The sequence below is a fragment of the Amphiura filiformis genome, chromosome 1 (assembly GCF_039555335.1).
Source record: "Amphiura filiformis chromosome 1, Afil_fr2py, whole genome shotgun sequence".
Lineage (NCBI taxonomy): Eukaryota > Metazoa > Echinodermata > Ophiuroidea > Amphilepidida > Amphiuridae > Amphiura > Amphiura filiformis.
This window is the reverse complement of record NC_092628.1, coordinates 5257419-5273260: the sequence shown is the minus strand read 5'-3', so window position 1 is coordinate 5273260 and position 15842 is coordinate 5257419. Positions and strand designations below refer to the sequence as shown.

General features: G+C 35.8%; 2 protein-coding genes across 3 annotated transcripts in view; one reads left to right on the top strand and one right to left on the bottom strand.

The window, feature by feature from the left end:
• Positions 1-372, bottom strand: part of LOC140149373 (uncharacterized) — an 11406-nt gene extending 11034 nt beyond the window's left edge. The window contains exon 1 of one of the 2 annotated variants that reach the window (XM_072171817.1): positions 245-372. In XM_072171817.1, the coding sequence (XP_072027918.1) occupies positions 245-251 (7 nt within the window). In that variant the 5' untranslated portion in view covers positions 252-372. The remainder of the gene's footprint in view (positions 1-244) is intronic. The other variant, XM_072172405.1, reaches the window with a different exon arrangement.
• A 3780-nt stretch (positions 373-4152) lies between these two features.
• The window catches only part of LOC140148487 (G protein-coupled receptor 137Ba-like), a 47193-nt gene continuing 35503 nt past the window's right edge, over positions 4153-15842 (top strand). Inside the window, exons 1-4 of the mRNA XM_072170856.1 lie at positions 4153-4698; positions 5194-5460; positions 7632-7769; positions 11632-11757. Of these exons, the coding sequence (XP_072026957.1) occupies positions 4318-4698; positions 5194-5460; positions 7632-7769; positions 11632-11757 (912 nt within the window). The 5' untranslated portion in view covers positions 4153-4317. The remainder of the gene's footprint in view (positions 4699-5193; positions 5461-7631; positions 7770-11631; positions 11758-15842) is intronic.

The following is a 15842-nucleotide window of genomic DNA, read 5'->3' as shown; positions in this document are numbered from 1 at the left end:
TAATCGAGTCTTAAATTAGCAAGCACAATAAGGTTGGTACCACTTTTATATACATTGATAAAATTTTAGAGATTTTTTTTCAAGTTTCTAACTGGCGCAAATCGTTAAGTGTGTATTTCCCATTGACATCCAAAATGGGAAATACGAGTCTGATGGACATAGGAACGGCGTCCATGAGACTCAGCGAGTCTAGACCGATACAAATGTATCCAAATGATCCATTTTAACAAGTATATATTCTCACCTTTCATAAAAGAGGAAACAGAGAACCAGTTTGACAGCTCTGATCAGCACATCATGTTTCGATTTGTTTGTGAGTTTACTGCCTGTAAAATAGTGACAGCTGTTTTCAATGCAATGGAAGGCGAGTCTGACAAAGTAGGGATGGGCAATTATACACTTTTTGGTAAGAGAGCGCATAATGTATGATATGAATTTTCTGTTATGAGCCAGGAACCCTATTTGCATAACATTGGTGAATGTTACGTAAGAGTTAGGCGGGTTATACGAAGGTAGGCGCTAGGGCGTTGGCCAGTCATTGACTGTTTTCCTAGAGACCAGTGCACATCACGGATAGATTTAATATTTAGTTAAAAATTGTTAAAAGGTGGGTTTCAGCCCAAATTTAGCTTGTTGGAAGTCAATTGCAGATTCGGATTATTCTGGCTAGAAAGAAAAAAGCAACAGCAGGACTACGTAGCCATAATAAGTAAGTTGTGTTCGAGTTGTCGTGATTGGAGGTGATCTATTATAGTAAGTATGATACAGGCCTTGCCTGTCTAGTTGTGATACTAATCATGCTAATCGTGTCGTGTCGGGTAGTATCGTGTTGGTGTGTTCAAAAGGTGTAGGTTACTTAACTTACTTAACACAAATTTTTCACGATAGGTTCTTGCACTGTCCATTGTCTCCTCGAAGAACGGTGTTCCCCTGAGATTAGGGAACATGGAGATGTCCATTGTCTCCTCGAAGAACGGTGTTCCCCTATTCTTAATATTTTTTATGTTCCTTTTAGTTAAAAGGGGAGGGGCAAATACGGGGGAGGGCGGTATAGAAAATATTTTATTTACGTTTGAGGGTACCGAATTAGTAAATAACTTATAAATATGAAATTAGTTTTTTTTTTTTTTTCAAACCTGATTTTTTTTGCATATTTGTAATGTTTAAACATGTCCCAACTTGCACCTAAATGGAATCGGCCAAATTTGTTGTTTTTGTAGGTCAACAGACCAAAGTTCGACATATTATCATAATTTAAAAATATAATAGCCTACCGGTATGTCCTCCCATGGAACTGCATGTGGTCAAAATAACCAGTGGGGTTTCTTTCACTTTACCTTGTTATTTCAACTTAAAATGGACAGCTACCCTTCTCGGCAGTTATTACTAATATTATTTCAACATTATAAGAAATAAATTAACATTTGACGGAAATCGTACACTAAGGCTTAAAGTAGGCCTATTATAATAATAATAATCTTTCTTTATTGAGGGTAATTCCACTTCAGTGTCAAGCACTGCTTTCCAAGCAGGCCTAAGTGCATGGGTGTCCATGGTGTGCAATTAATAATGTGGCCATGTGGGAAGTGGGGGAAGCAATTTTTGGTAAATTGGATTTCTAGGCATAATCAGGCACCCAATCAATGCCCAAAACAAAAGTCCCCTTTTATGACCCAAAAACTTCATTTTGCAAGCGTAGCAATTCAGAGTTATGCGAAGGGCTTTTAGTGGCTGAAATCGCCAAACCTAACGGCTGATTTTACATGATTTTTAAAAAGTGCGCCGGGGGGCAGTGGCGGCACCAGGATTTTTTTCGGGGGAGGGGCAAAGTAAAGGGGCAAAATCAACCAATTTTGCGCAAAATTACCGCAAAGGTGAAATTTTCGCATTTTGGGTTTTTACGGGGAAACACCGGGGGCAAGCCTGGCCTATTTCTTAGAGAGTGCAAGACCCCTAGCTAAATAGGGCCTGAGTAGGCTACTAAGTCGGGGCCCGAGTTACTATCAAGTAATATTCAAGTTACTAAGTCGGACCCCGGATAGTTTTATTTCATTCCTTCAGTCTATTTCAATTCCGGGGGGATACCTTTTTTCCTCAATCAAGTTGCTCTTTTTCGTTCCGATCAGTCACTTCATACATGCCAGCATGCATTAGGGGCTGTCAGGCCCGTAAGCAGCCTGATTTCATTTTGGGGGGTGCGGATTTTGAAAAATTGGGCTTTTTTCCAAGGGGGGGCAATTTTGTGAAAAGTGGACTCAAAATTTGGGCCTTTTTTGTCCAAAAAAATCGTAAAAAACCTGATTTTATACTCGCTCGGCTCGCAAATTCTGAAATTTTGGGACTTTTTGTGGGTTGCGTCGCAATCCACCTGTGTGCGGACCTGGGGGCTATGCAATAATTATGATGAGCCCGGGGGTTGAATTTCTAAACGGCCCGCCAATCGTTTTCCCCCCTCTCGGCCTGCTAAAAATCGCTTGCCCCCTCCCCGGGAACAATTTGTTTTCGTCACTGCACCAAGACCCTTTAAAAAAAAAATAGGGAAAAAAGCTGACCATGAATCTCTCACCGAATGACTCCATTTATTCATTAGGGGCTATCATTTACTTCGGAAGGGGGTCCCAAATATGCCTAGGCGTCCCCAGGCTAGGCCTAGGCCTATATCGTTATGAATTCGGCAGAGTGACGAATCAAGAATTTTGAGTAAATTGAGTTATTGTATGCTTATGATTATGTTTCAGATGATCTTTTATTTCCACCAAAAATTAACGGTAAATGTTACTCCCTGACGTAGATACCGAAATTTTGATTTGGACGAATCGCGCCTGAGTGCAATTAATGAATTCGACCAAAAGACGAATCGTATACTTAGCTGTACAATCAGGTTGATCTGTAGTAGTGTATAGCTGAAAACTCTGAATTTTCTATATTAAATATCCTATATTACTATTATATTTGATACCAATGGATAGCTATAGGTGTCTTCTATCCAGTGAAACAATTATACGTACAAACATTCCCCACATGATATCGCCCTGGCTTAATAATGTGAGTGCGCTCTCGTAGAATCCCAAAACTTGTATGCAAAATATAGGCCAATATTGTTATTTCTGGTTTAAAATCATTGGATTTTGCTAAATATTACAGGGATGGCTATTTTATAACTTATATATCTAATGTAAAGTCTACAGCCTTTGGACAACCAGTAATTTCTACACAAAAGTCCCAAATCTAGAATGCGTGCTATGGTTTACACGTAGTTGAATGCGTATTCGACCTCGAATACAACTATTTGCGCAGCGGTAGAGACATTTTGGATTCAGCATAAAGCCGAATAACTGTAAATACCCGTTTGGAGGGATGATATCGATTGTTTCAGAACATCTAATTATTGCAAATAATTTGTGCACATTCACTTCTATAATATACATTTCAAATGAGTGTTCAAGAATGTTCTCAATTTTTAGAAGGACCAATTGAATGGTTCCAAGATTTTCAAACGCCATTTACTCAGAACAGCAATTTTGCGTATTCGGCACTCTGCCGTGTTCATAGGCCTAACGATATATGGGGGTCAAAATTTAAAAAAAAGGGGCGTTATAGGCCTACATTTTGATAATGCAATCTTTTTGTGCGCTCCGCGCGATTCTTTGGGTGACTACAGCGACGCTGTAAAAGGGGGTTTTAACAGCCCACATACGCGACACCTCCGAAGTGGGAGTGCCCCCCACGCACGACCCTCGATGACTACAGTATGTCGGGACTGTATGCGGCCAAAATCAAGAATATCGCCCATCTCTAACTTAAAATTATAACGTGTAGATTGGGTTATTGCGCAATCTAACGGCGAGAAGATGAATTCAATTTTTTTCACGTGACGGAAAGACTAGACCACTAAATTAAGGGGTTTGCTTAAAGTTTATTTCAAGTGAAAACGAATAAATTACACTTTATAGGGATTTAACGCAGTTTTTTTTACTTTTTTAGTATTGAAAATATTTCAAAAAATTGTGTATAAAATGGCTTAAATCACATGGTTGAAATCACATAACTGAAATCGTTGCATTATAATTTAGATGCAAAAATTATCCCCTAAATTATTAATGTAAAGTTTTAAGGTCACCAAGGTCAATGCACTTTAGCTGAGTATTTCACGATAAGACCTGTAGCTGTCAAAGCGAAGGCTCAAATATTCCGCATTATATGCACTACAGAACAGGAAAATGTTTTTTCAAACAGTAGGAATAGTTAACAACATACGTATCATCATGTTTGTGCATATTCCATGATTCACGGGGATTTGACAAGCTTTTTAGCAGCATGGATTTACACCGCAGTTGGGTGCGATTTCATGCGAAAACAGAACCGGTACCTGACAAGCCGATGGTACCCGCTATACCGACCAAAGTAGAAAATTCACTAACGATATGTTTCATTGTATTATATGGGTTGTTATTCCTATTAGTGTATACGCAACTCTTTCTAATATTATACTACAAACATAAACGATTCAGTTATCAAACTGTGTTTTTGTACTTGTGCCTGATTTGGGCAGGACTACGGACAACATTATTTTCATTTTACATTCACAATGATGTTGTTGCAAATAAACTGGACTTTTTCTTCCACTGGTTGTTATTTAGTTTTCCTGTGTGTTTGCAGTTTACAACACTATGTTTACTGGTATTATATTTTGCACAGGTAAGTATGCACATCTGATTTAGCTTCAAACATGATAAAAACTTTTAACTCTACCGGTATCAACATGAATCATTTGAATGATCAAGTTTTAAAACGCAAAATATTGAGTATTATACCGTATCATTTTTGTGTAAATTGATGAATGCATCTGCTCTGAGAATTGAAGCGTCAAAGGCAAAAATGATTGTTTTATTTATGGTTTAATTGAAAAGTTAATTCTCAAGACACTTACTAAATTTGAACATATCATCATAATCATAATACATGTATTCAACATTGTAATCAAGTTTATGTCAGTGTTGTAGTCAAGAGCTCTATGTCGAAGATCGAGACCGAGACAAGTTACACTGACCAGTACATATATATTGTGAGTCTGAGTACGGTACTGTATTGTGAGAAGTTAAAAAACTAAATTGTGATGTGATATGCGTTGGTGTGCATTTTTGAATACCGGGTATTTACTTTTATGAACTTATTTTTCACTTGTACTTGCAGGTTTTATTTAAAGCTAAGGCTCAGCATAAACCAAATGAATACGAGTACCATCGGAAATGGAGTAGAATCATCATCATAGCAGTCATAATTGCCTTTCTTACTACAAATATTACATGTGCTATGGTTCCGAACCCAGAAAACCAAAGAGTAATCTTAGCCAGAGTTATAATTAGTGGTGTATTGTTTGTTGGAGCTGGTATTTCTTTATCTGTGTGTATCTGGAAGGTTTATCATATGACATCAGCAAATGTTTTATTAGAAGCAAGGGTAAGTCAAACTTATTACACAAAACTAATTTTTCATTCATCCAGCCAAGATTATACTTTTAAAGTCATCATAAGCTTGAATGTTAAGTGTATAATAATAATAATAATAATAATACACAGATTTAGAGAGCGCTTTTTAAATGAAGAAACAAAGCGCTATGGAAAAGGAAAAATGCAAGAGGGAGGAAACATTAGGTGAAAAGGTGAGTTTTTAGGTTCTTTTTGAAAGTTTGGACATTGGGAGAGTCACGAATGTGGGAAGGCAAGCCATTCCATAGAACAGGGGCAATGATGGAAAATGCTCTGTCACCAGCCAACTTGTGGGATCTAGGAATGGAAAGACAAGTGGCAGCAGTAGAGCGCAAAGAGTACCCAGAATAACTTGTGTCCACAGGACTGTTTTACTTATGTCTGTATGTCCTTGCAATATATTGTTTTTACATGTAACTCTAAATGAACACAGGGTGTAGGCCTACTGAATTGTTGCTTTTTATAGTACCGGTACGGTACTGGCCACTATTCCAATGATTTCCAAGATTCAAATTTCAATTATATGACAAAATTTAAACTGAGTACAGAATTGCAAGCAAATTTACATGTATTCAGGAAAAAGGTCTAATTTTGGACATTCTGCACCCGGCCACCTCCACTGCAAAAAAACCTAGCTATATGCACCTGGGTGCTGGGTGTGGTAACTTGTATTATTTTCAGGGAATGTAAACTAAAAACCCTGGTTTTCTAAGAACTGAAAGTTGTGTTCGCTTAGCTATATGCTGTATATCTACAGGAAAACAAATAGGGAAGTACTTGGTAAAGTTCAGGAAATAGTTCAGTATATTGTAGTGGTGGGCTATACAGGGGAAAATGTTCAAAAACCTTACCTAAAGTGTCACTTGATGAAAAGTTTGTCAGTAAGGCGATGAAAAAAGAAAACCCTGTTCTACGGGCCCGACTGAGCCAGATTTTGAACAAATTCAGGAAAAAATTATTTTCCTCTACAAATGAATACTGACCCAAATATCGACAATTTCAGGACACTTTTTTTGTATTTTCCCAAATTGCAAATATTTATAGATTTTGGTGATTTTTGGGTCATTTCCAAAAAGAAAAAAACTAGAGCGATAACCGCACCATAGCTGAACCATGTGGCTTCGGCAGTATATTGTGGTAGGCCTATACCACTGTCATCATTGCATTTAAATTTCAGCTCAATTGAAGCATTTTGAAAACTTGACATTTGACCCCTTTATTGCCCATTAATGACCTTAAATGAATTTCAAAATATTTTAAACATGTTTAGAATGTCATAAGGATCATTGCGTTTAAATTTCAGCTCAATCGGAGCATTTTGGAAAACTTGACCTTTGACCCCTTTATGGCCCCTTAATGACCTTAAATGAATCTTAAAATGTTTTTAAAATGTTTAGAATGTCATAAGGATCATTGCATATAAATTTCAGCTCAATTGGAGCATTTTGAAAAACTTGACCTTTGACCCCTTTATGACCTTAAATGAATTTTAAAATATTTTTTAAATGTTTATAATGTCATAAGGATCATTGCATTTAAATTTCAGCTCAATTGGAGCATTTTGAAAACCTTGACCTTTGACCCCTTTATAACCCCTTAATGACCTTAAATAAATTTTTAAATGTTTTAAACATGTTTAGAATGTCATAATGATCATTGCATTTAAATTTGAGCTCAATCGGAGCATTTTCGGTTAAAATGACCTTTTTTGACCCCTGTGACCCCAGGATGACCTCTGACGTTTGGAAATATTTTTATTATATTCTTTATGTTTTCCTCTTTCATATGACACCACTCATGGGGTCATACCTTCGTGGCATTTAGAGATATGTCCATTTAAGACCAAATGGTTAGTCAGTAAGCTAGTAAGTAAGCTAGTAAGTAAGCTAGTAACATTCACACATATAGGCTGATACCATTTCATGGTTCAGCAAAAAGCCTGACCGACCCTACTTGAAAGGTTCATCCACCCGTAGAACTTTTTTTCGCCGCCTAATTGTCCTTTGATTGGTTGTCAGTGGTTCTCTGTCTGTGTATTATATTTTGGATGCTATCATGCTAAAATCTTTATTATTTGTAAAACTGATAGGCTACATTTTAGCAGTACATATGACATACTTGATTATTGTTCCTTTTTCCCAGGGTACAACGCCTTGTCAAGCAACCCTAGCATGCACATTTATCGTACTACTTTACACATCTAGAGCTGTGTATAATATAATAGCAGTCACTGATGTCTGTCCTTCATTTGGCTTTGGGTGGATAAATGTATCCGACCAGGTAGGACTAATTTGCTTATTAATTATTGTGACTTTTATATTTTGTGTTGCCTGAACAGTTTCAGGAGGCACTTACGATCTTTCGATTGAGCATATCAGTGCTTGGTGGATCCTTATTATTTTTGAAATATTAATTATTAATTAATTAGCTATTGTAAATTGTTATAATTTGTTCAGGACATTGTCTTTTATTTTGAAGTGTATATATTTTATGGGGGATTTTGACAAGCTTTTTAGTTTTCATAAAATTTGCACACTACATGTATCATACAAACATAGATGTCATGTCATGCAATTAATAGTTCTCTAATAAGACTTGTATTTTAAGTTATAAACTTTGTCCTTTGAATTATGTATAAAATGTCCATAAAATAAAGTTGAGAAGTGAAACTTAGTAATTAAGTGAAACTTAGTAATAATTTGTTTAGTTTAAATTTCCTCACTAAATATAGTTTATTATATAAAATCTTTTGACTACTTTCTATTCAGTCTAGGGCTCAAAATATATATTTGTGGTTATTTTTACAAAAGGCTATTTTGAACATATTCTATGAAATAGCCTGTATCCCTAGATGTGAAATAAATGGGTTAATTTGGGGGCTAAATTCCCTGTCAGTTTGAGTTATGATTCTGTGCAATTTGAATAAATATGTATTTCACTTAAGCAAGATCTACAGTAGGAATTTCAATTGAATGAATACAGCTTTCAACAACTGTACTTGATCCAACTGCGATCGCTTATCGCGTATTGCAAACTATGACATGACCGCACATGTCACAACCTTAGATACAATACTAACCAATCACGAGTGAGTTGGCATGGTTGGATTCAATTCTGTGTTGTGCACGCACAGTCGCACATGCTGGCGTAGTGGCGTACATCGCGCATTGTACACAAAAAATCGTCATGCTATGTCAGGCAGTGTTCATTCAATTGAAATTTGTACTGAACATAGGAAATATACAATGATCATGTTATTTCCTGATACACTATTTACCATACAATGTACATAGTTTATTTGTGAGAGGCAGTTACATATTACAGGCAGATGTGCTTATTCATCAAAGGTGCTTGTGTTTGTGTAGGGAAATCCCCCTGGTATGTGGTTTTCATTACCATTTTCAGTACAAGGAAATAACCAATGAAAAAACAAAAATCGAATGATTCTTATAAAACACCATCATTCAGGGCATTCGATGTGATTTTAAATACATTCTGCCTTTGAAACGTATGTGCCTTTAGTTTAAACACTGCACATGCCACATAATGTACATATTATAATTAACCTTCCTAGAATATTGCATTAATTGCAGTGTCAGAGATGTATGCCTGATATCAGCCTCTGACCAATATTAAAGACAAGTTTGCAACCACATGGCATGTAATTCAAGCAGGGGAGCAGTGTGGCACACTGTTTGAGGTCTTAGGCTTTGTTGTGCGAGGTCCCAGGTTCAAATCTCTGCAGGCAGGACCAAAAAAAATATCAAATCCGCTCTCGAGATCTCCTCCCTGTGGCTCATCTGGAAAAAGATGATAAAAGACCTTGTTACAGTCAGTCCCAATCATTGTTGATACACTTGCCTGTCCTGTAAAATGCCCTGACCAGCTATCAACAGTCAACCCCCTTCACCAGGTCACTCCACTCATTTGTGCCTGGCCGAAATGTCGTCAGCGGTATCTCCCAGATTTCAGCTGTTGCCATAAAAAAGAGGAATAAAGGAAATGCCAGTTATGTTCAAATTGTGTATAGGGAGGGAATGCTTTGCACCAAAATGCAAAAAAGTACGGTACATAAATTGTCATCATTACTTTTGTCAAAGGTAGCATAAGATCTCAGAACTGAAAGGGCCAAGGGGCACAAAATCATGAAAAATTAGTGTCAGATTTTTCCTGAAGGGGGCTATCTACACCCTCCGTGCAAATTTCATATGTAGTGAAATGTTATTCAACATTTGAACTGCATGGACAAAACCACTTCCTTACATTGAAACTTCATAAAACCTTCTTTGCCATTTATCTAGAAATGTACTCAATGTGACTTAGTCCCCTTTTAGTTCTGAGTTCTTCAATTTATGTAGAGCATACTTCCACCATGCATACATGACACATATGGATGATGATTCCAGTGAATAATGTGGGTCACAGTTTGGTGTAGAAATTACAGCACATTTGATAATTGAATCCTGCTTCCTACTAACATGATCATGTACCATATCCATGATCACCTGATCCTGGCATAAAATGTATACAAAGATCTAACTTGCAGTGATCTCGCATCATAGTACGAAAAAAAAAAAGCAAACATGTTAAATCGGTATGTATGGTGTTTGGCAATTTGAGTTCCCAGTCGCAGTCTTTGCTTGTTTTTAGAAAAAAATTAATTGAACTAGAAATTCCCCTGCAACTGCTATTGTCTTGGTTACCAGTACAATGGAGATGATCCAGGCTGTGATGGTTTATCATTGTATACATGTACAATGTATAAAAAAATGATTTATAATATGGTGTGTCTTGGGCCACAATGGTCAGCAAATACCAAATTCCTGTATAAAAGCATGCTGAGGCTTGTGAGGTTATTCCTGTGCATAGCGCACTACAAATCACTGCACTAAAAATTGTATTCCCAGCATACACAAAAATCTTTATTCAAAATGTTTTCATAACACGGGTCATATAAAGATCATGAAAACATTTTCAAAACGTGACCGTTAATATGTTAGGCAAACATATTTGCATAATATTTTGTCAACACTTTTAACATTCTGTTTATAATGTTTGCATCAAGTTTTCAAAAATGTTTTTTGAATGTTATTTAAAACGTTTTTATACTGGTATACATATAACATTTAAACGTTTTCTGTAAAACATTTTGTGTTTGCCGAGTTGGAATCCTTTGTTTTGTTGCACAAGCTTCATAAAGTACTCTTGATCTTCAAATATGCAAATCATATTTTGTATTATGTACCATCAGTGTCAGCACTGGTTTAGTTACTCAATCTCTGTATCTTGTGATCATCATCTAAATAAACACATTACATGTAGATAAGGTGATCCTTGGTGAAGATAACAGTCCAAAAGGCAAATGTTTTCCAAATGATTATATTGATGTCATCAAATTTTAGGTGGTATATTCCGTACCAGTTATGTAATTGTAATTGTGAAATATTTTGGAAGTTGACCACTTGTACAATGGTTGTGCAAATTTGTGAAATGCTCCCCTCAATTCTAGAGTGATTTTAGGATTTTTTTTTTTGGGGGAGATAGAGAAATGGAGAGAGAGATCAAGGGTGAAGGGTCTGATTGAATGAGGGAGGGAGCAGAAAGTAACAAGTGGATGAACAATCAATGCTATATTCACTGCAATTTCCCTTCTTTGTGGGTATGGCACTCACCAGGGAAATTATTTTGGGATAATCTGGAAGAAAAATACCATTTTCAAGTCATGGAAAAGAATAATATTATGGAAAAATAAGCCCTTCTGTCTGAAAATATATAACCCTGCAAATGTAAACAGGGAAGAAGAAGCAACAGGAAACATACAAGGCAAGTTACAAACAAAACAAGAAAGTTGAAAGGTTATGGAAACAGATGAAAGAAGGAAATGAACAAGCGTAAAATTAATAAAAATATTAACTCATGGTCATAACATTAATGAAATAGAAAACTAAATAATTATTTTACAAAATACCTGAAATAAATTGACATATGAAGATTATGTTTGGAGATTGTGTGAGTTGTTCTTCAAAATAGTCAATCTTGTTGCAATCTTTTTTCAACAACATTCATTTTATATTACATACATCATACATACACATATTCAATATAATAGGATGACATATTTTTCATTCATTTTATTTTGCAGGCTGATTTGGGCTATTTAAAAGGTACTCGTTTCTTAGTGTTTGGTATAGTACTATTTGTCTGGGAGTTTCTACCGACGTTTATCGTAGTCATATTCTTCAGAGTTAGAAAATTTGCTTCCAATGTGGTAAGTACCATGTCATAAATGCTGGATAACTCATGTTATTTTGAAATGAGGTAGCTAGTGAGTCATTAAGAGGTACTTACATAATGTAGAGCAATAATGTGTGACTTCCATCGAGAATAGATTCTCATTTGTTTTCCAATGTTTTCACTATTATTATGTCCCCTTTTAATTTCGAGCCAAACAAATGAGGCGACGCAAAGAAAATCATTCTTGAATTCCAGCGCCTATGTCTTCAATGAATGTCACTGCTGTCCATTGTGACTGAGTTTGATCCTGTTGATGTGTTATGACCAGGGTTCGAATTAAAAAATTTGTGCGTAGTAGTTTTTGGCTAATTCATCATAATCAGGATACTTCCATATACTAAAGCACTATAAAAAGTCCTATAGTATACAAATGCAAAATTGGGTAGCAGTTACTTCAAAATGTGGAGCAAACTGCTATGCGATACAGCCAAATTCGAACCCTGGTTATGACAATCCCATATGCCATGTATATACGTACAGTGTTATGAACATCACATATGCATTCAACTAATATTTTGATCGTATGAATAAACCGCCTGGACACATCGTTTTATTGAAAATCTCAAATTGTATCACAGATACAGCCCCTAAAGCCTTGATATTTGCAGTGTATGTTAGTTTATTCAAGTACATTACAATTGTGTAATTGTGAAAAACATTGAGGGTGCCCTCCTCAGTAAATGTTACAACGGCTTTAACTTGATAGAGCTTGAAAGTTACAAAAAAGTTTTTGTGGACTTCCATCCTTCCCACTAAAATATGTGGATAGTGAATTGTTGCCCTGAAAGAACCCAGTAGATAGTGAACGGGTTAAAAATATGATGGAATAAAAGTACAGGGATGCAAGGTGCTCGGTGTAAACATGTTGATTGATCAAGTACAGGCCAAAAGGGGACTTTTTGGTAGCCTGGATGTAAATCTTCAGGAAATTTCCTGATTTCAGGTAATTTGGCGTGGAACTTCCCTTTTCAAAGTATAGGGAAATACACATGTTAAAGCAGTTTCTAGAAATTATAATAATAATAATAATAATAATGTGAATTTCTAATGCGCACATCTCCACCAAATAAATGGCGCTCAAGGCGCGATACATAGATTAACTTAAACTACAAAATAAAAATTAATTTTCATTACAACTTAATCTACACATGAACAACAATCAATAGGTGAACAAAATATGGTGATGCACATCAGTAAAATGCTTCTTTCATTAAGTGAGTTTTTAAAGAACTTTTAAACTGTGTTAAAGATGTACTTAGTTTAATGTAGGTTGGCAGAGTATTCCAGAGACGTGGTGAAGCAATTGAAAAAGCCCTATCCCCCTCCATTATGTCAGTGCTTGTTTTCATTTTGGGCCTTTGGCAATGGAGGGGGGGGGGGGGCATCCCCCCTTGGTTACGGGTCTGATCAAGTACTTCTGTTGAACAATCAGTCATTTGCTAAAACCATGACAGTGATGACAAAAGTCAACAAAATCCTGATTTTGGCACATTTGGACCAAGCAGCTAATTAATTGTGTGAGTGCATGACACATGGTACATTCTGAATTTGAAATCAAATCAAATTCATTCTATAAGTATCTTCGTAAAAATAGATCATGGATTTGTGCCAAATTTGTAACTGTATCACTCACCTGACAGAGTTCAAAGTTCAGTGTTTGCAAGTCATTGGTTCTGATCCAATATTTATGCACAATATTGTAGTATTGAAATAACATAATATTTGTGTCTAGACAAGTTCATTGCATTATTCAGGCATGAGAATTTTCAGGCTTTTGCCTGAATTCAGGCTGTTTTGAATGTCCCAATTTACTCATTTTTTGTTGTTTATTTTTTAGCCTGTTTTGGACCTTTGAAGGCCAAATTCATGTGCTTTTTTCAGGCAGTTTTCAAAAAAGCCATTCTCATGCCTGATTATTGTTAACAATTGCATGCATGCAACATTGGATTTTGCATGTATGCACAACAGAAAGTTATTAAAAATCACGCACACATAAGGCCTACCGTTTGTAATGTAGCCTACGTAGGCATATTGTGTGTCAGATTAAACACTACTACACCAGCCTTGCACAGCAGCAGAAATCTTGATGATTAAAATACCTGAAATAAAATTAATATTTGTGAAATACCATCAATTCAGTACCTGGTACCATATTGTATACACTCTTAAGGGTAGACGAGGTATTGTTGGTCGAAGCAACCTAAAAATCGATTTTCATTATGTAGATCAATATATTATTAAAAATTAACACCTTGATGTTTTGCAAATTCTACAAATCGTATACTTTGCAAACTTGCTTAATTTATTGTTGTTAATGAGTTATGTACGTTTTACAAAAGTGTTGTTGTTTCCGCCCTCTTTACAACGTAACTCAAGAACCGCAGCACCTACAAAAGTATATCTGTGATATTGTAATTCTTCTACACACTCGCTATGAATTGACCAATGCAGTTTTTGCCAAAGCTCCCTAACATTCGTAAGATGCTGTGAACTACCAAATCACAACAGTTTAAAATAATTAATAATTAATAACCTTAAATTGATCAACTCATATTTGAATAGAAACCTGTGACGTAACAGATTTTTCTTCAAAATGAAGATATTGGATATTCTCATCAAAATTTGATAAGATTGCTTTGTCATTTTTAAAAATGAATAGATTCTAATGATTCTTGTCATAAATGACCCAACTTGAGTTGGAAAAACTTGGAGATCTTGTCAATTGGGATAGTTATTTGTTAAAATAAAACTGAAACTATTAATTTTGATAAGATAATCAGTGGTAATATAATCAAAATGATCAGTAAGCTTATATCTAGATGCAGAATCAAAAATAAATGAGCAGAGATTCTATTTAAAAAATGAATAATGTCAAATCAGAGTGTATAATATTGGTTTTGATATCAAGAGCAGATTCAGTACAGCTTGTGTCATCTTTGCTGCCTGGCATGGGATACATGGTCTCATCATATATGAATGTAAATAATTAATGAATTAATAATCCAACTTGACAAATTGTTTCCATTAATAAAGGGTGCCAGTAGACCATGTACAGGGTGTCCCTATAAAAGCAGGCTGACAAAAATAATGTGCTGATTTCTTCCAAAAACATTTTTCCATTTATAATGGGCCATTCCCCGGGATGTCACAAACATTGCCACATGAGGTAACAGGGAACCCTTATGTAATTTAGGGGATTGTGAGAGGTTGGGATTTGTCTGTGACTTGATTGTCATTAGGGTTGAAATACCATAAACATGTGTTTATTTCATGCTAGGGTTAAATGTTACTATGGTAATGTTTGTGACATCCCAAATGTGTCTCAGCTGTCTAATTGGGCTGCATACCTTTAAAAAATCAACACATTTAGTTGGAGCAAACATATTGACCCATTCCTATGCAGGCAAACCTAATTTTGAGGTAAAGCTTATGAGTTTAAATTTCAGTCAGCCTAATCATAAAGCTATCATGGCCAAGTGGTTAAGGCACATGTCTCATAAATGTCAGATCACTTGTTATCCATGTTATCCGCTTCAAATATTTGAACAGATTTCCTTGTCTTTTTGACAAGCTTCTGTTATGTCCCCCTCAAAATAATTATACTTGTCAAATTTGAATTGATTGTATTCATTTGTGAGGAGTTAATTTTAAGAGTAGGCCTGCTAATGTCAAAATGGTCCATAATTTGGTGTCACTTAAAATAGCATTGAAAATTGCATTCATGTTTAAATGAAAATAAAAAGCATTATCTCTGCTTCCTGCTTTGACTTATTCATTCATTATTCATGCACTCTTCTATGTAACCACCTACACCACAATTATCCTTAAAGCTTAATGTATACTCGGTGGCAGCGGAACCGGGGGGCGGGCAGTGGCCCCTCCACTTTTTTGACCAGGGGGCCTGCCCCCCCCACTTTTAACCCATAAAGTGCTGTGTGTAACATGTCTGGGTGAACATAAATAATCAAATCTCTATTCTAGACCCTTAATATGCTTAAAGAAAGTGTAAAAATGATGCATGAAATGGCTTCAATTGGACCTTCATTTTGCAAAATTTTC